The 27921-nt window shown below is 42.4% G+C and overlaps 4 protein-coding genes and 1 long non-coding RNA gene across 7 annotated transcripts; 4 read left to right on the forward strand and 1 right to left on the reverse strand.

The window, feature by feature from the left end:
* LOC134198575 (uncharacterized) lies at positions 1 to 1368 on the forward strand. The gene has a single exon (XM_062667991.1). The coding sequence runs from the start codon at positions 82 to 84 to the stop codon at positions 1018 to 1020; it is 939 nt and encodes a 312-aa protein (XP_062523975.1). The 5' UTR covers positions 1 to 81; the 3' UTR covers positions 1021 to 1368.
* Positions 1369 to 3291: 1923 nt separating this feature from the next.
* On the forward strand, positions 3292 to 5175 carry LOC134198438 (jerky protein homolog-like). Of its 3 annotated transcripts, none has more exons than XM_062667847.1 (2): positions 3293 to 3475; positions 3618 to 5175. In XM_062667847.1, the coding sequence occupies exon 2, from the start codon at positions 3649 to 3651 to the stop codon at positions 4999 to 5001; it is 1353 nt and encodes a 450-aa protein (XP_062523831.1). In that variant the 5' UTR covers positions 3293 to 3475; positions 3618 to 3648; the 3' UTR covers positions 5002 to 5175. The 3 variants fall into 3 exon arrangements, with proteins under 3 accessions (XP_062523829.1, XP_062523831.1, XP_062523830.1); XM_062667846.1 differs by having other exon boundaries at positions 3294 to 3475; positions 3549 to 5175; XM_062667845.1 differs by having other exon boundaries at positions 3292 to 5175.
* Positions 5176 to 6497: 1322 nt separating this feature from the next.
* Positions 6498 to 9018, forward strand: LOC134176391 (putative uncharacterized protein DDB_G0290521). Its single transcript, XM_062643062.1, has 6 exons — positions 6498 to 6525; positions 6577 to 6682; positions 6917 to 6988; positions 7224 to 7676; positions 7736 to 7883; positions 8965 to 9018. Exons 1-6 carry the CDS (start codon positions 6498 to 6500, stop codon positions 9016 to 9018), a joined length of 861 nt encoding a protein of 286 aa, XP_062499046.1.
* A 6916-nt stretch (positions 9019 to 15934) lies between these two features.
* LOC134176160 (uncharacterized) lies at positions 15935 to 18350 on the reverse strand. Its single transcript, XR_009969257.1, has 4 exons — positions 17533 to 18350; positions 17260 to 17443; positions 17104 to 17194; positions 15935 to 16012 (listed from the first exon to the last, which is right to left on the reverse strand). It is a non-coding gene; the product is annotated as an uncharacterized LOC134176160 (long non-coding RNA).
* A 4647-nt stretch (positions 18351 to 22997) lies between these two features.
* On the forward strand, positions 22998 to 27565 carry LOC134176392 (52 kDa repressor of the inhibitor of the protein kinase-like). Its single transcript, XM_062643063.1, has 4 exons — positions 22998 to 23076; positions 23357 to 23489; positions 25048 to 25151; positions 25206 to 27565. Exons 1-4 carry the CDS (start codon positions 22998 to 23000, stop codon positions 27563 to 27565), a joined length of 2676 nt encoding a protein of 891 aa, XP_062499047.1.
* The last annotated feature ends 356 nt before the right edge of the window (positions 27566 to 27921 follow it).

Genomic DNA, 27921 nt, shown 5'->3' on the forward strand with positions numbered 1-27921 from the left:
TTAACACTACTCCATGCTGCTCTAGTAGAAGAAGAGGAGTTTCCATATTCAAGGGCAAGTTTGCATAGGATCATTAGCAGAATGGGCTTTCGACATAAAACTATGAACAGAAAAAAATGTTTATACGAACAGCACCGCATTGTGGCCTCACGAGCCCAATACCTGAAAGAAATCAAACGATTTCGATCAGAAGGTAGGCCTATTATCTACCTTGATGAAACATGGCTAAATCAGCACCATACAGTGACAAAATGCTGGACAGACTATGACGGGAAAGGTGGCCTCAAGATTCCTAGTGGTAAAGGAAAACGACTCATAATCCTTCATGCAGGTTGTGAGCAAGGGTGGATTGATGGAGCTGAACTGATTTTTGTTGGCAAAAGAGACTCAGGCGATTATCACAACGAAATGAATATTTTACATTTCATGGAGTGGTTTAGAGAGAAGCTGTTACCAAACTGTCCACCTCGATCTGTGATTGTGTTGGATAATGCCAAGTACCACAACGCAGTTGTTGAAAAAATACCAACCAAGTCAAGCAGAAAACAGGATATGTTAGACTGGCTTGCAAAGCATAAAATTCGTCATGAAAAGAAGATGTTAAAAGCTGAACTATATTTCTTAATTTGGGCAACCAATCCTGTTTCTGTATACCAAACAGACGTCTTTGCACAAGAAAAGGGACACTGCTGTTTGCGTCTCCCTGTTGGTCACTGTGAACTAAATCCTATAGAGCTCGCATGGGCACAAGTCAAAGGTTATGCAGCTAGAAAGAATACAGGGATCAGTGGTTTTACTATGGAGAACATCTTGCAACTTGCCAGAGAAGGAATGCTGGAAGTCACACCAGATCGATGGGCTGGCTGTGTGGAACATGTACGAGAAAAGGTGGAGAAACACTATTGGGAAGTAGACGGACTGAGGGACGACCTAGTTGAGCGAATGGTAATAGAAGTAGGCCATGGCGACACCTCGAGCTCTGAGTCTGAAGTAACTGTTAGCGATACAGAAAGTGACTAACTGTTGACCTTTGGTATTGTACAGGGTGTAGCAACAGCAGGTAGCTAATTTATATGTCCATTAGAGTATCAACTTCAGTCTCAATTACAGTCTTTATCTTAAAGAGTTGAAACTAATTTGGCAAGCTATGCATTTAGAGAACGTTGATTGACATAACTCCACCCTCTATCTCATTATATTTCTAAAGTGTGCTGTATCTCCTCTCTAATACACCCTATCAACAACACGTTGCCATAATTGAATAAAGGGAATCAAGAGCTATGCAATGATGCCCGTATCAATCCCGTATCTTCCAAAGTGGCCCCTCAGCTGCCCATTTTCGGTTGTGACTTTAATGCTGGGACAGACTTTAGTTCATATAAATATAAATATCCATTTATAATCCTAACCCTAAACCTAAAAACGAGCCACGAAATTGACGATCTAAGCAATGAAAACCCACTGACACCGCGCCGGACAAAAAAAAACGTTCTGTCAACTATCGCCAAATAATTTAGAAAACGTAAAGCCGATGTGCAGATAGGAGATTGTGGGCGTTTGCAAGTAAAGTACGTTGGTAAACAAACTTACTCAATTTCAATTAACTTCCGATATTTCACGTCTGCATAGCTGGAAATGTATTGCTAATTGTGTTTAACTTCCTCAACTGTGCATTTGGGTAAACCAATGAATCGAACAGCATGCTTCTACCAGCATTTACACCTTTGCCGAAAACCATTACAGGACTGTCTTTTCATGGATGAATGAAGTCTTTCTTCTTCTTACAAACATCATGAGGCCTTATCTAGCAAGACATTCAGCTGAAATGACAATGCATTTAATTAACGGCTACGCCGATCAACGATTCAGAACAGTTTTGGAATACTAGTTGGACCTTAAAGAATATTTCGTAAACTGATAATTGCAAGACAAGAGAATGCAGTCACTTTCAAGAAAGCAGCTATTGCACTGCACAACTTTGTTCGAGTTGATTAAGTATGTAGAAGTTTCTAACATAAAAATTGGGAATTAACTAAATTTGTTTTTGTTGTTATTAGACAATACATAAAGAACAAACCCGTCAAGTGGGGAGTGAAGTTGTATTGTGTATGCGATTCTATCTCCGGCTACACATACAACTTCGAGATATACACGGGCAAAGAGCGACAAACATCGGATGCGGCGACAACAGCAGCAACAACATCAGCTGCAACAACAACTGCAGTAACAACATCAGCTGCAACAACAACTGCAGCAACAACATCAGTTGCAACTACAACATCAGCTGCAACAACATCACGATCGGCTGGCTCGGCTCGGAACGACGGAAGACGACACGTCAACCAGCGGATGACACAAGTGTGATCCATCGTACAGTCATGCGTATGATGGATCCTCTCCTTGATCAGGGGTACACTGTATACACAGATCAATTCTACACATCTGGACCTCTGTTCAAAGAGCTTTACAGTCGGGGTACAATGGCTTGTGGTACCGTCCAGAAAAACAGGAAGGGTGTTCCTCAACATTTCAAAAACACACGTGTCTTTGGGAAGTCACCACGAGGTAGCCATAGCAAATAAGTTTATTAGCAAATACAATTATAGTTTTCTTTTAGGTTCATTCCGCTATGATCGTGATAACGAATTGTTGATCATTCAGTGGGTGGACCGGAACGTGGTGACGGTAATGAGCACCCTTCATTCTGGACACCTCTATACTCCCTGCGAACGATTTACCAAAGATCGTGCAAAGTATGAGGGGCACCACAAGATAACCATTTCCAGACCTGAGGCTATTGGCGATTACAACATACACATGGGCGGAGTTGATAAGTCCGACCAAATGATTAAATACTATGAAGTCCTTCACAAGAGCCTCAAGTACTGGAAGAAGATCTTTCTGCACATGATTGACTTAGCCGTATTCAACAGCTACATCATGTTTACTGCCCTTCAACAAGAACATCCTCAAGATCCACTTCTCAAGAGGAAAGGGCAGTATACGCAGAAAGACTTCAGGTGTGAGCTTATGCGAGGGTTGGCTGGAATCGATGTCGACGAACCTGTACCACGGTATTGTGCATCAACCCAAAGAGTGGTACAGGTTCGGCCACACTTAGATTACCAGCATCAGCAACACATACAAACACTACAACAACAAATGCATCAACAACAAATACAACATCAGCAAGCCATACAAACAATGCAACAACAACTACAGTAGGACCTCAAAGATACGAACACCAGACAACCGAACTGACCGGTCAACCGAACAGCATGCTCTAGCGCGAGCGCGCGCTCTTGCAAAAATTTGATCACGTAATGTAGCCACGCGCACGCGCACTTTTGAGGCGTGGCCTAGCGCTAGCCACGTGGTAGCTGATCCAAGATGGAGGCAAAGGACAAGCCTAAGAGAAAGCGAGTCAATTTATCTATTGAACAAAAGATCGAGATTCTTGAGAAGCTGGACAGAGGTATTTCTAATACAGCTATTGCTTCTGAATATAGCATTGGAAAATCCACAGTAACTGATATACAGAAATCTAGGAGCAAAATTACTCAGTTTGCCGTTGAAGCTAAAGACAGCAGTAGTTTTAAGAAGCGTTGCATTGTTAGGAGAGCTGATGATGACCAATTTGACAAGGCCATGCACCTTTGGTTCACACAAGAACGGCACAAAGGCACTCCTCTGAGTGGGGTTGTTGTCATGGAGAAAGCCAGGCTGATGCACCAGCAAATGTATCCAGATCGGTCACCAGATGATTTCAAGGCTAGCACTGGTTGGCTTCATAGATTCAAGCAGAGGCATGGTATTCGTCAACTAAGCATGCAGGGAGAGTCTCTTTCAGCTAATCCTCAGTCTGCTGAAGCATTCAAGCTGTCTTTGCATAAATATATTGAAGATCATAAGCTTTCCATCCATCAGATCTTTAATTGTGATGAGACAGGTCTGTGTTGGCGCCTGCTGCCGAACAAAACCCTGGCAGATGGTTCTGAAAAGGCTGCAAAGAATTGCAAATCCCCTAAAGATCGGGTAACATTGATGGCAACTGCCAATGTCAGTGGAGATATGCGTAGCCCTCTGGTCTTTATTCACAAGAGCGCTAAGCCTCGCTGTTTTTCAGGGGTCAACATGTCATCTCTACCAGTCCATTATTATAGCCAAAAAAGTGCCTGGATGGATCAATCAATTTTCTTGGACTGGTTTTTCAAGCACTTTGTACCAGAGGTGAAGCGTTACTTGAAATCAAAGTCATTGCCACTTCAAGCTCTTCTCATTATGGATAATGCACCATCCCACCCTTCAGTAGAGGCTTTGAGTTCTGAAGGAATGAGTTGCATGTTTCTGCCCCCCAATGTCACAAGTCTGGTTCAACCTATGGATCAGGGAGTGCTGGAGAACCTGAAGCGCAGGTACAAACGAGAGCTCATGAGAAAACTGCTGCTTCAATCTGAATCGAGTGAAGACTCCTTCATTTCCTTCAGCAAAAAGCTGACCATAAAAGATGCGGTGTACCTGAGTGCTAAATCTTGGAACGAAATTCCTGAAGTTTCTCTCTGTCGTGCTTGGAATAAGCTAGGGTTTGGTGGTCGTAGTATGGGTGATGCTTCTCGGATCGATGCCAGTGAATCCGAAGAAGAAATTACCTTTGAAGTATGTTCCCAGTTGGGCATCAATGAGGAAGAAATGGAGCAATGGCTTCTTGCTGACAAGGATGAAACTGGGTCTCAATCGCTGACTGATGAAGAAATTATCGACTCTGTTCAGGTCCAGGATCCATCGGACAGTGAAGATGAAGCTGAGCACACTGATGTAGCTAAGATTAGCCACACAAAGGCTGTTGATTGCTTTAGTGTCTGCTTGGAATGGTTAGAGCAGCAGCCTGAAGCCACCCCCATGAATCTCATGCTTTTGAGAGAGCTCCTGGACCTTGCAGGACAAAAAAGGGGTTCTGCCTTGAAGCAAAAGACAATGGATTGTTATTTTAGTAACCCTTGAATTCGTTCTTACACTCTCACAGTTACTGTAGTTCACGTACTTATCCTTTTTGTTAGCCATACAGTGTACTCCTGTTTTCACAAGTTATGTAATCATCGATATTACAAACTTCAGACTTATGAACATTTCACAATTACGAACACCCAATTTCCCGAGGTGTTCGTATCTTTGAGGTCCTACTGTACATCAACAACAAATACAACATCAACAACACATACAACAACAACAACAAATGCACCAACAACAACTGCAACAACTACAACAACAACACCTCTTGGAACGACAACAAATAGAACAACGAATACAACTCATACAACAGCAACAACAACTCTTACAGCAACAACAACAACAACAACAACAACAACAGCCAAACCCTCGGCATAGCTCACACATCCCGATTGTAGCAGAGCGGTCAGTACGTTGCATTGTTTGCTCCAGCGCAGGAAGAAAAAACACCAAAACCCGCTATAGGTGTCAAGAATGCAACGAACCCCTCTGCGTGTCATCCGCTGACAGACATTGTTTTATGACATACCATTCTTGATTGCTTTTGACATATCATTCATAATTGCTGATATATTATATGTATTTGTATACATATTTGTGTACATATTTGTATAAATATTTGTATATATATTTGCATATATATATTTGTATATATGCATTATGTTTGCTGTATATATTTTCACTGGCAAGTAGAGTTAGTTTTTATATAATGTCAATATAAACAGTGTGTACAGCCTAAATTTTTTTACGTATAAAATATAGATGTGTTCAGTTGAAAGTTTTGCTGTCAAGTAATTAGAGTAGCATCAACAAGTCAAAATAAAATATTAAAACTGTTGCTAATAGTTACAAAAACTGTATCATTTGAAAGCACAATTAATATGCTTTCTAAAGATGTATGAAATTGTTTTTTACTTCTAAAATATGGCTGCAGTAGCAAATATACGTAAGCGAGTGCTTCTTTGCGCGCGCGCGCTAGATAGTTGGCGCGCGCGCTAGAAAGTTATAGGCGTGACATTAGTGCAAAGGTCACACCTGGGCGTGATAAATTAGGCGGAAGCGAAAGGGTTAACCCTTCATCGACCGTCCTTCATCACGTGCGCGTACTTTTGGTGGGCGTGGGATCACGTGCTCACCTTATCTCCGCCTCCGGTTAAGTACCCGGTTTAAATCGGGCCGTTTCCCCGGAACCGATCCTTTCTTTTTATTTTCAAATTATAGCTTAAACGAATCGCTAATAAATTCTCTTTCGAATAAGATTACTTTCAACCGTCTACGTTCTATCAATCGCCAGATATCGCAAGTTGTGTTGACGTCACACCATGGGTAACTTCCGGCCACGTGACTTCTCCATTGAATATCCGTCTTGCTCAGCTTTGTTAGCCAATCAAAAATATTTTTAGCCGTTAGACACACCTCTGGGCGTGTCCAAACATACGGGTAAAATTTTAGCGGCGCATGCGGCTTAGTAGGAAAATTTGCCAACCACGATGTCTGGGCGCTGCAGTGGCTTCGCAGGTTCTTAGTTCGCTCCTGAATTGGCAGGGCGATTTCAATCCTAAACGACAGCCGACGAGGTTTCGGACGAGGCCGACATTTTCTCCGCGTTGGACAAGGACGAGACGGAGTACGAGGAAGATCTTCCCGTGAGCGAACACAGCGATGACGCTACTCTGTAAGTCTAACTGTTAGAGGTCAAATTTTCCCGTCTCTTTGTGATATGGTGTTCAGTAAACGTTCTGGGAAGTGTTTTGAAAGTTTGGGCGTTGACCGTTGGGAAGAATGTAAGTTATGCGCATAGTAACGGTGTTTGTCGCCGTTGCTATGGCTACGATCCCGGATGTTTTTGTTGCAAACGCAATATATAGCAATCTGCAAACATTTTTCTAATATTATATGTATTTCTTAGTTTACCAGACGAAGCTGCTACGCTCAACGAGGAAGATCTTCCCGTTCACGTTGACAGCGATGACGACACTCTGTAAGTAAAACAGTTATGTATGTAATTCTTTCGTTTTGTCGCGATGCGCTGTTTATTAGACCGTTTTATGTAAATTGTTTGCAAGTTAGCTGTTGCTGTTGTGAAGATTTTGAGTTATGCGCATAGCAACACACGTATGTCGTGGTTGCTATGGGTAGGTACCCGGATGTTTTTTTGCTGACCTAATAAATTGCTGTCATGCAAACATTTTGTAATATCTTTATACATTTCTTAGCCCTCCTTCACCTCAACAACATTCTTTGCCACCTCCTCCATCTCCTTCTCACTCTACTACACCAACTCCAGTTCTACCACCTTCTAGTCCATCTTGTCTTCCGTCGTCATCATTGTCAACTTCACGTTCTCGTCGTCGTCCTCGTCAGCCACGTCAGCCTCGTCAGCCACGTCAACGACTGAGGATAGCCACTCGTCGGCCTCAACAACAGTCGCAACAACAGCAGTCGTCTGATTCCGAGCCTGAGCCAGCCGAACACCTTGATCGCCGCTCCGAACTACTGAACGTCCAGAAGTTGTCTGAATATCCAGCTATTGATACATATCAATTAAACCTACCACCATTTCAACCATTCAGGCAACCTGGATTCTACCCTCCTCCAACATATCCAACTGACGCCCTTGAAGTCTTCAAACTGTTCTTCACCAATGAAATGCTGGAGACAATCAGAATGTATGAGTTTGATGTCTTTTGTGTGTGTTTGTTATATAATACATTATAATATTTTTTAGAAACAGCAACATCAACGGTGACGACAGTTGCAAAAAGACATACCGTGGAAAATCAGAAGGGCGCCGAGGGGAGGGGAGTTTTCGTTCAGTGACGGTTGCGGAGATGAACTCATTCATAAGGCTCATAATATACATGGGAATTGTAAAGGTATGTACTATAGCAAAATTCCTTAGTAGTTTTTCCTTAATGATTGTAATTTGGCAAACATATTTATTTGCTTTTGTTTAAATTTTCATGGAAATAAATAATCGTAAGTAATCTGTTATCATCATGCTTCCAAGTTGGATGGACAGCTTTGATGGTTGCAGTATAGAGCGGAAATGAAGAATTGTCAGACAGTCAAGATGAAAAGTTATATAGCACTTCTCTCTCCTCATCTTAAATCACATTTAACCAGCATTAATCATATGTAAATTTGTCTATATATTATGTATTATTAGTGATAAAGTTAAAAGATTCGAAACAGAAGCAGATGCGTGTGTTGAGATTAGTCGGTTAGTTTTTGAAGACGTCAAATGCCCTTTCAAGAATTTCCCATTCTTCAAGAAAGGATTCTAACGTGACGGGTAGTGCAGAGTCAGCTGTGGATGTAGACGCAAGTTTTCGCAATGTATACTGACGGCGTTCTAGAATAAAGTAATGAACAAGAAGTTAGGCGGAAAGTTGGAAAGAGTTACAGTCCGTAGATCCTAGTACAACAGGAGACGAATATGTCGCTATCGGACAAATCCTGGCTTCAGGACTAAGGCAGGTTGGGTTCTTTCCAATAGATATTTGAAGGGAAGAAGAGTGGACAGATGACTGCATGCACAATTCGTTTCGAACTACTTGTCAGACTTTGAGAATACTAAATCTTCATTGCTTTTACAGAACCTCCCCGACCACCTGCTAATGTTACAGAATGTATTTCCTTGTTGCATACAAGAGCTGACCCGACGTCTCTCCAAAGGATAGAAGACTGGAGTGATCTGCCACGAACCAACATTGATGTCAGACGTTACCGTGTACTCGTGAACGTGTTGAGAGAAATGAGAAAGTCTCGCTTTGAACCTGCAAACTTGCTGAAAGTACGCGAGGACATAATAAGCTAAAGTAACTATGACCGTAACACGCCACCTCTGCAGGTATAAGATAGCATACTAGTGTTTTCCGATAATTTGGAAACTATTGGTTTTCTTTTAGCGCGGAGAGTTTAAGATTATTGGTACGCTTACTGTTATGTCTTCAGTGGAGGAAGGACTTACCGAAAACCCAATATGACGATAAGTCTGAACGACATTGATGAGCTGTTGCTTATGCTTCGTCGGTATCATACTATGGTCAGTGGACCAGTCCAGCTAAAATTGTTTATTGAGAGACACGGGTATTCGGTTTTGTTGACATGGTTAGACAATATCCAAATCTCTTCCGTCAGTTGCTAGTAAAACAAGAAGCGCCTCTTACCAAAAGAATGTATTTATTGCAATGTCAAAATCTCTTCTCATTAGTGCTAATAAATAACTTCCTTTGACTTACAGTGTATTTTAAATCTTTGTAAATTACAGCACTAACTAGACGCAAAAACAGGAAAGAGAATTGCGCACATTCATTTACTTTATGGACTTTATGGACGAGAGCGAAGATAAAGTTGATGCAAATATAGTGGTTACAAGCGCGGGTACATTAGAGTCAGAAACAAAATTTCAAACAAACGTCTAGTAAAATTTCCAAAATGCAAAAGCAGGTACGATTATCGCTTCAAGACTTCAAACAAGCTTATGGAGCTAGAGTAAGAAAAGGAGTACAATATACTGACTATGGAACCCCAGTGAAGCTAGTGACAATAAATCATGACTGCGTGTAAGTGGAGACTATTCAGCCAACGTGAATCCACAGCTGGAAACACCTCCAAAAGTTCAATTCGGATTTCTTTCCTCAGAACTTTCGTGTCGTCGAAACCGCGAAGAGAGCGGACGTTGGTCGTCTGACTACTTAGCGTTGCAAAGTGGGCACAGTCTGCATTGAGAAGCGCAACGTTCGCAGGTGAGCCATTCACAGCAGCAAATACACTGTAACAGGACTTCTGTTGACCAGGTGAAAAATCTTGCACCCCATCTTTCTTTGCCGCTATTGTCGCTGCTTTCTATTTAGTGCGTCGTTTCGATGGCACCCGATCGTGAGTCACTTGCTCAGTATTGTCTTCGATGCTCTCGAGAAGCTCGTGTACTCGTTCGAAGCTAGACTCAAGGCGGCCGAGATGAGATGAGATAGAGCGTCTTCTACTTCGCCGTAGATTTTGAAAAGGATATACATATCACGAGATGAGGCATGAGTGCAAAAGCTCAAAAATTGCAGCTGGCCGTAACCAAACGCTATTGAAGAGGCGGTGGCCGATAAAGCTCGTTCTATTGATAGGTGCCGTCTCTAGGATAGAATCGAGGTAGCACTTCAGTGAGTCATAATCAGACTGGAGTACCGTATACATTCTTCGAGACGGTGCCTTCCTAAGTCTACGTCTGCAAGCATCCAGAGCAACTAGGTAAATAAAAGCGTAACTCTATTTATATATAGATATACCAGCTCGAACGCATTCATGCCTGCTAGTGCGCTCTTGAAAGAGTCCACTTTGTCCGATGCCTCGTCGTTTTCGTACATTCGTGGCTTACAGCTGCAACCAGTTGTAGTGTAACTAGTGAAGCAAGTCGCCGTACTGCTTTGACCGCAACAGCTCCAGAATCCCAAACTTTATTGACGCTGGCGCCGTCTCTCTTGGTCTGAGTGTATTCTTTATCGCTAAGCAGCAAGAAAGCGAGGTCGCATGCTGCAGTCAGAGAAATTAAAGAAGCTGCAGCTAGCAGAAGCACGTTCGCAGGCGTTCGTTCGCAATGAAAAAAGTGACATATTCTTATTACATATTACTGACTTAGCTCAGAGTCACAGCGAAGCTCAAAGTGTTGTTCCGTTTGACGACCGAATTATTCTAGGAGACAGCCGCGTCGTACCGTTTGCAGATGACGAATGAACAAGAGGCGGGATACACGTTACCTCTGTGCATGTACGGTGTGCATGACGAAGTGTATATATATTCTGCAGCATGCAGCGGTCTTCTTTGTCTGTGTATGAACAAGTCAATCACCTCAAAAAAGTGCATCCTCAAATGCATACAAATTAACATGCCTTGAAACTCAAGATAGTCGCAAACTGTTCACGTCCGACAATTTCATTTGCAGCTATTGCGTTTCATGCCGTTTGGTCCGCTTAACCGTCGTTGCCTTCCCATCTTCTCCACGAGTACACCGAAATGATATTACTATCTATTGACGACTACCGATCGACATGACCAGCAATATTCAAGCCGAGGCGGTGTGACCACGCACATCGAACGCTTCAAAACACTAGTAAAAACAGTATCGTGAGATGCATGTCGAGATAAATTACTGCGTAGACGATGCATAAACTGTTAGTGGAGGTTGCGAAAGTTTACCCAAGAAAGTCTTGCGGTGTGAATGAGTAGTCAACTAGTCCAACTACTACTGAGAGGTGATTCGAACCTTCTAGAGCGGCAATGCGATTGTTTTGACGTTTTGTCTTTCCAGGTATCAACCAAATAATACGTTAATTACATCGTGTGGTTGCACACATCATGCAGCAAAACTGAGCGAAAGCCTTTTCCATTAAATAGTCATCTTGTTGATTTGCAGGTGCTTTAAGGGCAATGAGAAACAATCTATAGGTCATGACACGTTCATGTCTCTGAAATCACTTGACTACATCATCTTGGGATATACCACAAATCTGAGGCAGTCCAATTATTGACAATGCCAACAAACAACAATTCTCACAGTTCGAAAAAACAGTGGCTTCACAGAACCCATATCTGTCTCAGAGGCGTCGCTCAATAGGGGCCTGGGTGGGCCATGGCCCCCCAATATTAGTAGGCGTGGCCGTCTGGACAATTGACAATAGACAATAATCCTAGCGCTGGCCCACCCAATTTTGGACGTCCAGCGACGCCTCTGTCTGTCTCTTACATTACGATTAATCTCTTGAATGGCTAAAACAAAAAGAAAGACTAAAAGTTATTTTTCCAACTATCAACAGTTTTCTTCCATATCCGCAAGTCATTCCATATCCGCAAGTCATACAGGTATCTCATTACAACATCCTAAGATATTGACTATAAATAACATCAGCAGTGAGACGATGCAGATGAACGTTTCCTCGAAAGTCGTCTGAATGATACCGTGGCACCAGCTCCTCCAGAACGTTTTGACAAAAAGCAATTGAAGCCTCTACATTGTTCACTAAAAGAATACAAAGAATAGAGCCCACTGCTGCAGCTCCTTCGCAAAGATTGCAAGATGTATCCATATTAGTAGGAATTCTACTGAGCAACCTCGTAATTCTTCAGGCTTTATTCAAGAAGCTTTCATTCATCTCCTTTACTTAATCTGTCTAATCCAGATTAATTGCCTTCTTCTGCTGGATTAGTTGGATCCGCAAAAAAGAAACGAGGAGTACGACTCAAACTTGTTCCAAGAATAGAGAATATCGAAACAGTGTGTTGAGTAGGAAACTGTAGCAATTTCGCATAATATGGATGAACGTCAACCTACAGACAGGCCTAATGAAATAATTTGTGGGTGAAGATGAATTTGTTTCAGTATTATCGTTGTCGTTTGCATATTATTCTTGAGAACAAACTGTACGGTAAGAGCTCGGCGTAACTGCAGAAAAAAGGTACTGAAAATTGCTAGCGCTATAGAAAACCACATAACAGCAAGTTAAGATAAGACGTATACCGATGTGTATGTTCTCTTCTAGCTAATAACAAGATGCTAGTCCAATACTTTCTCGTACTGGCGAGCATGTGTACGAAGAGTTAACGCTGTCGTTTCCAATGTTCTTCTTAGCATAACAGTATAAGCTATACAGTGAAATTCTCCATGAGCGCATGCATAATGACGGCGAAGAGTTTCAAGACACATCCACTTCTTCGTAGGTCACAGTGCAGAAATGTCAGAACACAAACAAGCAATAAAAACCAGTGCGTCCTCTGCCTCTGCTAGGGTAACATGTTAGAACTTATCAAAAATAACAATTTTATTGCAAAATCCATTACCTCCAGGTGGTCCTGTAAAGCAAGTTGAATGGACAGCTGAGGTAGTGACACACGCTGAACTTGCAAATTGAGACCTGATCGAACTGCGTACTTATGGTTGTTTGTCTGACTTTGGCATTCGCAGGTTTATCGTCGTCGCACAAGCAATTTTCGCGGCGCAACCGGAAAAGACTCAAGAAAGCACATAACGCATACGAAAATACCTCTACACGTACGTTTATAGAACGAATAAGTCGTGTGGCGCGAAAAAGAAATACATCGAGGTAGGCAATTTCCAATGATTCTGTGCATCACATGCTCATTTCGTTATGGGACTCTTCACCGGTACGAAAATGAAGGCGGATTTCACTTGATTAACGTTGGCGCGTCAACTCAGTCTTAGCCTTCGCGGCGTTGGGAGACAGGCTCAAATTTGTTGCCCTCCAAATGGCTGAACAGTCTTCATCCAGTTTGTCCGACTCTAGTGCGAGCAGTCAAGTGTCGATTCCTTCAGGAATTAAAGACTCTGATGGCGGAGATACCGCGGAAGGCGGATAAAACGGAAATCGTCACTCTAAACAGAAAGGCTACAGCATCAGGTATTAAGTAGTCCAAGAGTTGGTGAGCGCAGGAAGTGGTTGGTTGGTAGCGTACATTGTTACATGTTTGTTGTGTGTATGGTCATTGTAGTTGGTACATATGTTTGTACGTGACACAAGACTATCACAAATGCCATGTCTGCTGCATCAAATTATTCGTTTGACAACGTTAAAGTCATCTCTAGAACTACTCTCTAATCGCACAAGCAGCAAACACTGCACAAGAACAGTCAGAAAGCAATGTGAGAAGTCATCACAAACAATCACGTTCATCTTGATATACCTGGGAGGAAAAGATACACAGTCACGATCGATCCAATAAGAAGAGAGTAAGAATTTAAGTATGTTGGCTGGTTGACTTTTTAAACCGAACTGATCCTGTGAACGGGGAATCTCTGTATGGCTAACCGTATGGGCAAATGATTAAACAAAAAGGAAAAGTGTTTAAAACCCACGCTCATATCTAGTAGACCAACCTTGGAGATCAATCAGAAGAAACAGAAGTCAGGTAATTGTCAGCAGTCCTCCCAAGAAGAGAGATATCGGTAGTTATGAGAGGAAGGGGACGATAAGGAGTCTAAAGACCTATAGGAAAAGCCTAAAACTAGAAGGAAGCAAAAAAGTTCAAGAGCTGCCACAAAAAGGAGTCTTATCATTGGAGCCTCTCAGAAAGAAACCCAAGATTACATCTACATCTGTGCCGACTGATTCAATTAGAATCACAGTCAACACATCAGCCAAAAATTATGTCTGCACAGAGAAATGTATGTATAGTTAAGTTTCGCTTGCAAATTTAGTTTTGAAAGCGACCGGGCTTTTGGCGAGTGCATCATGTAGCTGCTGAAATAAGTTACCGTCAATTGCCGGTGCTCTACCAAACAACAGATATCTCTTCTGGCTCAAATAGATAACAAGTAATTTTTATTTTTGAGAGACATTTACAGCATTAGAGGTCACGCTAGACTCAACACGATCCGAGTCTTAAGAAGAGCTGAAGAAGCAAAACCCTAGACGACTCTATACGACACGCGTTACGAACGATTCAACACGACACTCCGAAGATGTCCGGCTACAGAAGATCATACAAGGCGGTCCACACTCCGAAACCGCACCACTCGACGACACAGAGAACATTCAGAGCGTCGCTAACGTTACAGAAACGTCACCATGCGACGTGGAGCCGAGTCGCTCATCACAACAGCCATCATAGACGTCGTCGTCATCGTCATCAACCAAGACGACGTGCGTACTGGTGTCTTGACTTACTCCTCCGCGAAGACAGGGTCTCGTTTAGAACCTTTTGAGATAAACCGAAGGGTAGTTTTGGCTGCCCGAGAAATAGGTTGTGGTCACGCTTCGATAGAGGTACTTGATAGTACTCTAACGCTTGTCTCCAGTAGACTATCACAATAGAATCGCGTTTCTTGCCTTGTCTAGACATTCTCTGCTGTTGTCGGTCTAGTGTTCTGTTTGAGTGATAACCGGTATACGAGTCATCTAAAAGTACGTTTCCTTCCATTATTGCGGGAGCGTTAGCCATGCAGATGTAAATAGTAAAACATGTGCGTACAGGCTGTAAAGAATGGAGCAGTTAATGCGGCACAGAAGATGTCCAACGCAGCAAACCAGTTCCGTCAACACAGAGCCTGCAGTTGTTCCTAATCTTGATAAAGTTTGCGTGACGTTTCAATAGAAACAGAAGGTGCTAATATCTTTGGAATTTGAGCAGACAGTACTGACAGTGACGACACATCTGATGGTAACGGTTTCGCGGGCTTTGAAACAGTAGAGGGTCTGGTGGAAATTGCCGTGTCTTGTTATGGGTTATGGCAGCGACGTGGACACCAGTCACTCTACATTTTCGAGTCATTCATTGCTGCTGATACAAGGAAGGTAATAGACTACGCCATTTAGACTACACCATTCAGTCTAAGTCTTGTTCCTCCTGCCAGTCCCACAACACCTGGAATCCGACGTCTGAATTGTACAAGAGGTGGAAGGCAGACCATGCTCCAACTGTACCATTAACTTTACAGGTACTGTTGAATGTATCTACAATGACAGTATCACGTGACGATGGTAAATATAAGTTTCTTACTTAGAATGGTTTAAATGAACAGTCCTGCTTCAATGTTCTCAAATGTATGATTTTTTACAGAAGAAATACCATCCTTAGACGTCACTAACATTACAGACACTTTGAATGGTAATTTCAAGTGATGTTTGTTTTATTATCATCAGAACTTCCATATGCTAATGTATAGACAATGCAAGGCAAAGCGAATTTACTAATCTAACAAGTACATTGCTGCTGTTATTTCATTTGGTAGTAATAACGTAAATGTATATTATTTAGACATTGATGGAACAAGACATGGTGATGAGCACAAATTCTACTACACTGAAATAACGAATCATTAAGAACTGCTGTACAGGAGGTCCGAGAGAGGTAACAACGCCTAAGAGACCAAGAAGAAATGACGACATATTACAGCTCCCTGGTAAACTGATGGCTAGTGGTAGACGCAGACGTCGAGGTCCTACAAATGTTGGAAAAGCGACTGCTCAGAAAGCATACACAAGCAAACTCGCCACAACTGGAAAACAAACGGGAGGGGACGTATAGGTACGATTTAGCCCGGCCTGGTAATTTGATCAACATTGTATTAAGTCTGATGGTGGGCTTGCATGTTGTCTAGCAGTTGTGGACATGCAATTACGAGTGTACGTACGTACTGTGCATGTAGCTACTACCCGGGGTTTTCCGAAACAGCGCCCAGCCGAAAAACCGCCCAGTGGGCGATCTTTTGGAAACGGTTCTCATTTACAGCCCATGGGCCGCTATTGAGAATCAAGATTGTGTTATGTGAAGTCGGAAGTTACTACGTATTCCGAGGCCGCGGTACTAACGTGCGTTACTTACCGTCGGGCAATACTAATACGGTACCACCGTAGGGTAACCCTAGTACCACCGTATGGCTCGAGTTTGGACCAAAAGAATATACATCCAAAGGTTACAGAAAGCGCCCTAGCTATGAAGCTACGCTTGAAATGGTAGCTGGAGGATTGTCAGACATCCAGGAGGAGACAAGGACTCGTTCGTTTGAAGCTTGTGGCATTGCAGAGATGGGTGCAAAAGTGCCTGATGAGCAGCTGAATGAAAGACTGGCAAGAGTGGTCAGCACAGACGAAAATGACCAGAATCCTGACAGTGATGATGCCGGTGGCTCAGATGAAGATCATACCAGTACCGATGTCAGTAGCGAGGAAGAAGAGGACTGAACGTTGTCAGATTTAACTAATCCAAGTTTAATTGTGTAGTCGAGTAAGTTGTTCAGTAATACTAATACCTTAGTATGGAAGATTAGTCCTTAAGAGATGTCAGTTTTACCTAGGTAATCCAAGTATAGTTGAGCTACCGGTAGTTATTCGTTATGTCTGAAAAAAAAGAGTGTGTAGGACGTACGAAGATGGGACTTGACTTGCCTACTCTATGGTACTCCAGTCCATTGTGCAGATGTTCATAGTTTCCTATTAAGCGCCCGGGCGGCTATTGAGAGCGGACATTTGCCCAAGAAATTCTCATTTTCCGTGTTACGGTCCTGGGCGCTGTTTCGGAAAACCCCGGTACCTGTACCTTTGTGTGCATGTGCAAGACGCTGTGTTTAGTAGAGTAAAATTGACTCACAGTGTAATCGTACACGACATGATAGTGGTATCAAGAAGTCCATAGGAAGTTCCGAATCCGAATGCCCAACTTTGAGGTCTCACAAGAACAACTACGAAATCGATACAAAACCTTGAGAAGAGGCAATGGAGCTCAATAAACAGTTTATGTTAGTACTTGCTGCTGAGTAATTGCTTGCTTTGTGTTGATAATTGTTGCCACAGCTTCAGCGTTATGTTGTATTGCAGTAATGTTACAGTTTGATGGTAAACGGATAGACAAACAATAAAATAGAACATGTTGGAATAAACGGAAAATAGACCGGAAATAGACGGGAAGTTACACCAGATAGGTTTCTAATCTATTGAGAAAACAAATGCACTTAACTTCCGGTTTACTTCCGGCACCAGTGACCAAGTCTACCAAAATTGCAATATTCATCATTGCTACCTGTCCCGTGACAGATCTTCCCCTTTCCCCAACACTGGATGTTTCTCTGTTTCCTCTGTTTGCTTTGTCTCCATCCCCTATTAGAAATAATGATACATTATAGTTACCGGGTAATTTCAACGAAAATTCAATATTTTATCATTGCTAAATAATTATTTTGTGATAGATTCTCCCCTTTCTATACACAGTCTCCTGTCGTACATGTTCGTGCTTCTCTGGCTCCTGCCGTCCAAACTCGTTTTTCTCGGTCTGCTGTAGTACATGCTAGTGCCAGTGTTCTAGGGTCACAGCATGATGTCAAAACAACTATGATTTTTGTTCACAGTGTTGTATACTATAGACTCTGTTCCCGACACTGTTCCCAAGGTCCGCTCCAAGACGTACAGCACCCTCGACAGTGACAATTCCTGTTCGTATGCTGTCTAAAACAATTAAACCTTTGTTGACGGACTTGTATGTTACAGATGCTGTTACGTGACCGAGACCTCCCAGTGACTACGGTGCTTGACATGACTGCTCTGTCAGCTCTCAGCACAGTGCAGTCAACATCTACGTCAACAGCTTTTACAGCTATGGCTGCTGCTTCTTGCCACGGTCAGTCTGCTGCTGCTGCTTCTTGCCACGGTCAGTCTGCTGCTGCTGCTTCTACGGTTACTTTGCTGCCTAAATATATTTCAGAGTTATGTATACCGTGTTGTATGCTATAGATGTCATTACAAACTCCAACAACTACAGGGTCAATGTCATTGCTCGGGACCGACCGAAGCCATCTCTCAATTCGGAGACTATCTCCCTAAACAAATGCCGATTGATTATATGCATTGTGTACCTCAAGGAGTGAGCAAACGTCTAACAAGTCTGTCGTTTAACAGTCGAAATCATACTAATCCTGGTAAAAATTTATCCGACATCTTCTTTGATACCTTTCAGCTGAACGAGACGAACATCATGTCATCTACGCCTCTTCTTGTTCGTTCGCCAAGCGCAACCATTGCAAGATCATAGAAGAGCAGAAACAGGAGAAATACCATAAGAACACAGAAGAATTCACACAAAAGAATTCACAGAAGAACACAGAATCAGCACTCTAGACGTTCACTGACTTGCTTGATATCTGTAATTACTTGATAGTTGTGTGTCATGTAAGTCTCCTGAGTTCTAGTTTATAGTTCCTAAAAATTGTAATAGTAATTTACTGCACATTGTTTGCAGCCATGTCATTTTTGTAGAATAGCATCTTTCAATTAGTAAATAAGGCTTGTGCTTCCTGTGTTGGCACACATTGCTATAAGGCTTACAAGTCGATACTAAAATAGGCAAATTGCTAATCAAAGTTAGACAACTGCTAGAGAATGTACATCTTGACTGCTAATCCAGATAAAGAAAGAAAAATTGAATTATAATATGATTCTCCAATAATTGTCCAAAAGACAATTTGTTGTGACATTTGTTGTGTATACATTTGTGACGTTTATAATTTAGCACATCCTTCTGTACTAAACACACGCACGAACGAATGCACGCACACACGCACGGATCGTTTCCCTTCTTCGAAGAAGAAATTGCAGCTTTGCACAAGCCTCTCCATAGCCGGTACAGAAAATACGTATGCAAGGGTTGGCAGACATGAGTGACGGAGCTGCTAATAAGCGCTCGCTTCGGGTGACTAGTCTGCTGACGAGGTTAGAGTGATTTAGATGTACATCGCGTTGCTAAGAGAGACCCACCCAAATAGTAAACGTGATCTACTCGCGTACTTTAATAAACTTCATCTTTGAAAAAGCATAACGGCACAGACGACATGGCTGGCGTGCGTAAGACGTTATGTTTCGCAACTATGCCCTAGCCCACCCCACTCACAATAACATGCGTGGTCGTGGTAGCTTCATTACATTGAGTTGGCAGCAAATCATGCTTTTGCGAAATCCTATATGGATGATGTTTCTACAATGCTGATAAACTTAAATTATGTCTATCAAAACAGCCCAAAGCGCCTTCGTGAGTTGAAGGAAATCGGCGATATCTTGGAAGAGTCAGTTACGAAACCTGGAAAGGCCCATGGTACCAGGTGGCTACAGCAAAAATATAGAGCACTAAAAAGTCTAATCTTGGAATAGCCTGTAATCTGTGCACATCTGGAGTCTCTTGCTGTTAACTCTGCTGCAAAAGCAGCGGACAAGGCAGGCTTCAAAGGCTAATTAAATAAGTTGCAAAGATTCAAATTTGTGCTGCATATGTTGGTTGTTCTTTCAAGACTTACTCAATCCATTTGCAAGGCTCTCATGCTGTTTGCAAGAATTTTTTCAGATGATTTGCCATTTGCCATTTACAGTCTATCCATGCACAGCTTGGCAGCTAACCGTGTCAGCAATCGCAAGACATCTTCAAAGCTTGAAATGTCTATTGAAACTGTGTGCAGAAAGGAACACAAGATAAGATTCTGAAAGCATTTAAGGCATCTTGATCTTTGCACAGAGGCCATTTGCAACAGTGTTCCAGGTAGGTTTGATTATCTGCAATAGGACTTAGTCGATCTTCTTGAAAAAAAATTGTGGTCAAGGGACAAGAAAGCTCTTGCAACTTTTGGTGTGAACGATATTCGTTTTGCAGTTGAACACTTTCGTCTGCTGCTCTTCATAAACAATCTTTTGATAGATGAAGACGTAACTGAATGGAACTCCTTCAAGTTGTCCTGGGCACAGTTATGGGGGCTGCTTCTCTCCCACTTACATAAGAAATTTGCAAATAGTTCCTAGTTTCTAATTTAGTGAATTTCCTAAAAACTGCAAAATCCAGTACCAACACCGATAAGGTTGCTATTTGGGAATTCATAGGGCCTACAACTGTGGTAATTTCTATAGCAGACCTCAAACAGTCCTAATTGCAAACATGAAGACTAGGCAAGACTCCTGTTAGAAACGAGTCAATTTGCTGAGTACCACACTCACTCGTGATGTTGTTGCACTTTGTTATAGTGAGTATTTGAGAATTGATACATTCCATTACTGTATTATAGACTAGATTCCAATGCACTCAGTACGGCAATCAGCAGGTTAGGGGTGTCAATTCATATATGCCATCATCCCTAGGTACCTCAACACACAAGATTTCAAGCTATTTACTAAATAACACATCAGCAGATTGGCCGACTAACAAGTGTATTCAAGAATCATGTGTGATACCGCAGCACCGTTGCTCGACAAATCCACTAATTCATTGAAAATCAGCTTTTCCTGACTGAGCATGTGCAGTGCATGTGAGTCGCGCTCCCTCTCTAGCTTACGTGTTGATTCGGTAATGGTAACAAGTTTGTATAATATAGATCAATCTACAGCTGACCCTAATAACACTGTGACTCAAGATACATTTGCTTCAGTTTTGTTCCTTTACGCAGATTTAGTTTAGAAAGCGAACAAACTGTATGGTAACATCACGGTGTAACTGCTGAAATTCATTGCTTCAAGAAATATAACTTTCACAACTGACTATCCCTCTTGACTGAAGCAAAGTGAGCATCCAAGTTACTAAAATTACTGTCGCTACATAAAACACCAAAACTTAAAGCGAAAGATAAAACGCGTGCTCTTTCGGATAATATATAGGCACTACAAAAATTTCTGGTCTTGGTGTACGTGTCCATGTATGCAGGAATACTGCAGTCATTGCTTCTACTCTTTGCAGCGAAGCAGCCGAAAAGGCGTCTACAGAGGGAGATTATCCATCCGCATAAAGTGTGGCGGCGATGACTTTCAAGACGCACTTCAGCCACTTCTTCGACGATCACAGCACAGATATCAGAACTCTTACAAGCAATACAACAAATTCGTCTTTTGATAGCGTACAACATACGAGCATATATCACAAAGTACCTAAGTCATTGCAAGATTCAGTATTTCCAGATGCTCCAATAAAGTCTAAGTTGAATGCACAGCTCAGGCACTGGAAAGTGGCGGCAAACGCGATATTTGCCAATTAAGAGCTGGGCGATCTGCGCACTTCAGGCTGTTCGTCTCTGCTGGAAAGACCGTCTTCGATAACCACATGCTCTAACCTCTTTCACAGATCGTCTTAATTAAGGTGCGCACAGGTAAGAAGCTGGTGTAAAGATTCAGGACTGTCTACTGTTGCATAGTACTTACTTGTAGGATCTGCTTGACCTCTAGCTGCTTAGTGGTAAGTCGCGAAAAATACGAAGGGAAAGTAGGACAAAACACGCTGAGATAGTCGTCGCAAATATCGCCGCGAGTGATTACCTGCAAATCAGGATGCCGAGTAACTTCGAATTGAATTCGAAGTATACCAAAATTCGCAGAAAAGCACAAATTTTTCTCGGCGAATTGCTTCAAGCCGCTGACGTCGAGTCAACGCAGATCCGACACAACTTTTCGTCATGTGAATTAATTGATGTAATGTAGGAATCTCCTGTACCGGTGGAAAGTTCATTAAGTCCAATCACTCAATGAGTTTTTGAAATGTAGAGGGAAAGATGTAAAAAGAACTGATGATGCTGAATATGTTGATAATGCATGAAAAATGAACAAAGAATGACATTAACTTAAATTTACATGACGACATTTGCTACAGTACTGTCAAACAACAAACACAACTGTTGCCGTAATAGAGTGACATTAGTCTAATGATAGCTGTACGTGGAGGAAAGACAAACTAGTTGATAATATTTTAGGACCAAAGATCGAAGTTAAACAAAAGAATACAGGCACTAGAACCAGCTAGTGCTTTAGGTATAACAGAAATGACAACGTGACGAGGAGCTTTGCCTACTTGCTGCCTACAGGTTCAGTCCATCAACAGAATAAACGTTTGAAAGTGATGCACGTAACGTGAGAGAAGAAACTCTAGCGCTCACAAACAGCAGCTAAGGAAACAGCAAGCGACGACTTATATTCCATAGTGAAACTGAGTCAACAGCAGAGAAACAGCTGCGAGCAGCAATCATCGACGATGTCAATAAACAACTATAGGCCAAACGAAATTATCCTACCTCGAAGTCACGTGTCGGTAGCTAAGGATCAGAGACGGTCTTTCTAGTACCTGCAATAACAGCATATGAAAGCAAAACTCCAAACTGCAGCGAAGATCAATCTGAGGAAACACCGGATCAGGAACTCCTTAGTTATTTCAGTCGTCATAGTTGTAGCTGATACAGGGAGGAAAGGATCTGTTGTGATCTTGGCATCGACAGATCAAACAGTGCCTTTTAAACCATTGAGCAAACATATGCAATTCATGCAAGTTCAGAGTTGGCGAAAACAGCACGCTGAACTCGAGAAACTCGCCACTGGGAGAGATACCACAGGAAGGAAGCGTCGGCGTCTTCTGCGAACACCTAAAGACGGGTCTTCGGCGACGTTTCCGGAAATGGAAGTGCGGCTGCTTGAGTGGATTCGCTCATGTAGGGAAGACGATCACGTACTTCTTGACGGCGCATCGGTGAAAAAACAATCATGAATCAGACGATGAATCTGACGATCAATCAGACGATCAATCAGACGATGAATCAGAACGTCCAGACGAAAGCACCAGGTCCCGTTGAGATGTGGTCGATCTCTACGAAGATTGAACTTTGGAACCCAAACAAATAGCTTAGTTTTTGGTTTGCTTAGTGTTTGTCTTGCCTGTTACCTATATTGCCTCAAGTCGTTTACTCAAAATGGTTGTTCACATATAAGCGCATGCGCCTATATCGGAATGAACGCGTTAATTTTTGGTGAAAGCCGGTTTTCACGTATAAGCACATGCGCTTTTATGTGCGGTAATACGGTATCTACTATAAACTCCTCGTTCACGTATGTTGTTGTGTTAGATGTACTTTCCAAAGCACGTGAACTTCGGTACGCCAGGGTGACTGCACATGCAGGAGGGGCCGCTTCATCAGTAACTTTGAGATGTGTCGCTCTTGAGAACGACGAGTTCCTGCCACCAGAAGACGGATGGGGGTATATATTCCAAGTTGGTAGTTGCTCAACTACCACTGCCGTCCACTCGGCAGAGCTAACGGCTGGCCCAACAACTACTTAAAACCAGAACACGTAGTCAAGCATGAGGACACACAGACGAGACAACCATATCCGTTCTGGAGTGCGGCAAGAAACCTAACCACTATCTCAGCCACCTAAACCACCATACGGAAACTACAACTACAACTGTTACTCAAACCCGCTAGAAAGGACCATTTCCACTGAGTAGACATCGTCCAATGGGCTGCGCCATCTTGCTCTTCGTAGCAATAGCCCGTATACTTTATGTACCCGGATAACACGCAAACGTACAGTCCAATATGTGTTTAGTACACATGTACGACTATAGAACTTTCACTAAATCGTAAAAAATGAATAAAGTTACAAAGCATTTAGCAAACAAATAGTTAACAGTAGCGTAGCTAGGCATGAGGCAGTGAGGCAGTTGCCTCGGTAGGAAAAATGGGCGTGGCATTTGTCACGTGGTCACTTTCAGGTCACACTTCTATCACGTGTCTGTGCTTTATTATGGCAGAGCCGCCAAAGAAGAAGAGAAAGCAGCTGTCTATTCAGTTGGCCTTGGGGTAAGCATAGGATACTAGACTGTGTTTTACGTTGGGCGAGGCCCCGTTGTAGTTTGAGTTTGTAGGATCACGTGTCATAGTCTCCCCCATGCAAGTGCTCCCCAGTCACTGCCATCTAGCTCACTGGTGGGAGTGCGTCCCTATACTCAGGCCTATGCATGAATTATCAGTCCCAGTAACTTTTATAGACCTATAGCTAGGCACCGGTAGGTCCAACAGGCGCACAGGATTCCTCCACAGATTACTTCATCCCTTTCTTCTATTCGTCCCCATATACGGCCGACGCTCTCCATGAACTACAGAAAGCTGGGAGTAGTGAATGCTGGTTACGTAATATTGTAATGTTGGAACAGTCATTGAAGAAGAGTGTTCGACAACACCCTATACACGTATATCCACGTTCTGAATGTGTATTCGTCTGTCTGTGAATACAGTGCCAATCTGCAATACATATTATAGACGGGAACCAGATGCTCTCCCTACACTGCGTCCAAGATCCACTTTCTCTCATTTGCTCTAGCTGTCATGGTACATTTCAGGACAAATCCGTAGTTAATTAATTGAAGTCTACATTGAACTCGTTCATGTTCCAGACTGCTATGTACGAGGTATCAATTAAACTTTTCACGTTGATACACATTACGAACGTTCTTTAAATCATTAATGAGGGGAAAGCTTGCAATGGTCAATTAAGATGAGTCAAAATTCTCAAACCATGCATCAAGGTGCTGCTGCATGCACCTGAGTAGCTAGGAGTCGTTCACTCCGGAAGTGAGTAATCCGCGCCGTTAGTATGAGTCGAATGCTGAGGAGTACCTCAGTCACGCCTAGGAGGTTCTGGCGCCAAAGACCGGGGAGTCACCTATGCCGGGGGGATCGGTGGCGCCGCAGACACTGAACTTGCGACGGCTGCATAATTATGTACTTACCCAAGCATGTGTTCCTTTTTACAGAAAGAAGCTCGAGTCATCGGATGGATCTGAGGCCACGTCGTATGCTAGATCTCCTTTCAATGAAGCAAACGGCGATGCAAAGGAGAATCTTCACCAAGATCAAGGTAGTTGGAACTAAGTAACCTTTCCGTAGTGTTACTTGACTGCGGTTGTTGCAGAAGTACACCCAACTGATACAGAAATGGCACAGTCATCCTTCAAAGATCCCACATACTATATCCACAGGAGGATCAGTGATGATGAGAGACTTTATCTACTAAAGAATAAATGGATACCACCTCTTTTGTTCAAATTTCCCACTAGAAATGGCAGGAAATACAACTGTCGATGGGAAGAAGATTATAGTTGGCTTCGATACTCTTCTAGTAAAGATGCTGCTTTCTGTTCTTTTTGTGTACTGTTTGCTGAGCAATCAACTGCCACTCAAACCACTGCACGTTGTGGATTCAATGCAGGTTCCTTCCATTCATCAGGTTTTCATGATTGGAAGAACGCTACTGGGCTGAAACGTAGCGCAATACGTTCACATGAGTGCAGTGAAATGCACAAGAACTCAGCAGCAAAGGCTCGATCTTTGTTGAATGTTGCTGAAGGCAAGTCCAAGGACATCCAGTCATCCATTTCTACATCACACGAAGTTGCAATTCAGAAAAATCGAGCAATCATTTTATCTGTTATTGATTTAGTCATTGCCCTTGGTCAACGCAATGTACCATTTCGGGGTCATAATTGGGACAAACAGCAAAGACGAGAAGACGGAAATTTCGATTTTTTCCTAAATTGGAAGTCAACATTTGACCCTGTACTTCAGGAGCATCTGTTGCATGGAAAGAAAAACGCTGTGTACAGGAGCCCAGATGTACAGAATGAAATTATACAGCTGGCTGGTTTGGAAGTGAGAAAGAAAATTGTAAATGATGCCAAAGTCAGTAAATGGTTTTCAGTGATGGCTGACGAATGCACTGATGCGGCACAATTAGAACAAATGGCAATATGCATTAGATTTGTAGACGAGACCAGCTACAAAAAGTTTGAAGTAAGAGAGGAGTTTATAGGGTTTGTCGAGCTTGCTGTTGCCAATGCTGAATGTATTAGTGCAGCTATTACAGACTATCTGAAGGAGTGTGACTTAGATATTGGATTGCTCCGTGGCCAGGGCTATGATGGAGCCTCCGTAATGTCTGGAAGGGCCTCAGGTGTGTCTACCAGAATTCTTCAGCAACAGCCAAGAGCATTCTACCAACATTGTCGGTCGCATAAATTGAACTTAGTCATAGCGTCTTCGTGCAAACAAGTACCACAAATTAGAGATATGTTTGATTCTGTAGGAGCTTTGACCTGGTTTCTTGGAGGAAGTCCAAAGCGGAAGAGCATTCTTAGTCGATACTTGAAAATTGACGATATATCTGAGTATCTTACAGCAGAATTTGATGAAGAGAATGTAACCACTGCTGAGCCACAACTCAGCGATGTCCTTGTTCAGAAGTCAGCAAAGAAGCAACTGCCTGTACTATGTCAAACCAGATGGTCTGCTAGACTAGCAACACTATCAAGCATGCTTGCTAAATACAAAGCAATATGTCATGCTCTGGAAGACATTGCTATCGAGAGTTCGAGTTCTGATTCAAGGACTCAGGCTACATCTTACAGCAGACTTCTACATTCTTCCCAGTTTATTGTTTCACTTGTGGTGGCTCAGTTTATACTCAGTTTCTGTGACCCGCTGACGATGGTTTTGCAAAAGCCCAACTGTGATGTACTAAAGGCATTTAGAAAGGCAAAGCTCTTGAGGTCAACAATTGCAGCACAACGAAATGAACAGCAGTTTGGGCAAGTGTGGAGGAAGGCCAAAGCAATCGCTGAAGAGCTCCAAACTGAGATTAGGATGCCTAGGATGACTGCCAGAAGTAAACACAGGAGTAATGCTGGAGTGGGTACATTAGAAAGTGAGTGCCCTGCAGCTTACTTTAGAAGAAATGTGTTCTACACTTTTATAGACCACACGGTAACGCAACTTGAAGAACGCTTTCCAAATTCTTCAGAGGGGATGTTTCTTGGGTTTAGTCTTCTTCCTAATTTTGTGCTTGACTTAGCAACTGACGACAAAGAAGCTATCACAAGATTTTTCAGTCCAGACTTGCCGAAACCAGAAACTTTCGATACTGAGATACTCATTTGGAAGAGCGAATGCTCAGAAGTTCCAAGAGCGGAACGGCTAAATGCCACATTACTTGACACGCTGCAATTAGCGGATAAAGACTTTTACCCGAACGTGCATGCGATACTCAAGCTATTGTTGACTCTACCAGTAGGGTCAGTATCTTGCGAGAGGTCGTTTTCGAAGATGAGAAGGCTTAAACATTGGTCAAGAACCACTATGGGAGAGAATAGGCTAAATGGGTTAGCTCTCATGTTTGTCCACAAGGATATGAAAATTAGCAGAGAAAATGTTCTGCAAAGATTTGATTCCACGAGACATAGAAGGATTGGACAGCTTCATCTGCCAACTGCTAACTAATCCAAGTGTAGTTTACTGTTTTTACCCTGTCAAATCAATTAAGCATATCAATATGACAGGAATAGCCTTAGGTAGTGCATATCAATAAGGAATTAATATTAATAAAAAAATTAATATTAATATCAATTTGCCTCGGTAAGAAAAAAATCCTGGCTACGCCACTGGTTAATTATAAGCATTAGCGTTCAGTTGCCGACGACCATGCACTCCAGAACCATTGCAGGCACAGACTTAGCTGATCACTATCATTCGCCTGCTAGGTACTTTTTATTGAGTTAATAATAAATATTAACAAGTAGCTATAGAAAGGGCTAGCCGAATGTCAAAACAAGATAACAAAAAACACCTCTGTATTT

This window comes from Corticium candelabrum, chromosome 2, assembly GCF_963422355.1.
Source record: "Corticium candelabrum chromosome 2, ooCorCand1.1, whole genome shotgun sequence".
Taxonomy (NCBI): Eukaryota; Metazoa; Porifera; class Homoscleromorpha; order Homosclerophorida; family Plakinidae; genus Corticium; species Corticium candelabrum.

Coding starts and splice junctions, on each gene's coding strand:
- LOC134198575 (XM_062667991.1), top strand. CDS start 82: ATGGGCTTTCGACATAAAACTATGAACAGAAAAAAATGTTTATACGAA.
- LOC134198438 (XM_062667845.1), top strand. CDS start 3,391: ATGGAGGCAAAGGACAAGCCTAAGAGAAAGCGAGTCAATTTATCTATT.
- LOC134176391 (XM_062643062.1), top strand. CDS start 6,498: ATGTCTGGGCGCTGCAGTGGCTTCGCAG. Junction 6,683..6,916: donor CACAGCGATGACGCTACTCT/GTAAGTCTAACT, acceptor TGTATTTCTTAG/TTTACCAGACGAAGCTGCTA. Junction 7,884..8,964: donor TATACATGGGAATTGTAAAG/GTATGTACTATA, acceptor TTATGTCTTCAG/TGGAGGAAGGACTTACCGAA.
- LOC134176392 (XM_062643063.1), top strand. CDS start 22,998: ATGAATCAGACGATGAATCTGACGATCAATCAGACGATCAATCAGACG. Junction 23,490..25,047: donor CCACCAGAAGACGGATGGGG/GTATATATTCCA, acceptor TCCTTTTTACAG/AAAGAAGCTCGAGTCATCGG. Junction 25,152..25,205: donor GAATCTTCACCAAGATCAAG/GTAGTTGGAACT, acceptor CGGTTGTTGCAG/AAGTACACCCAACTGATACA.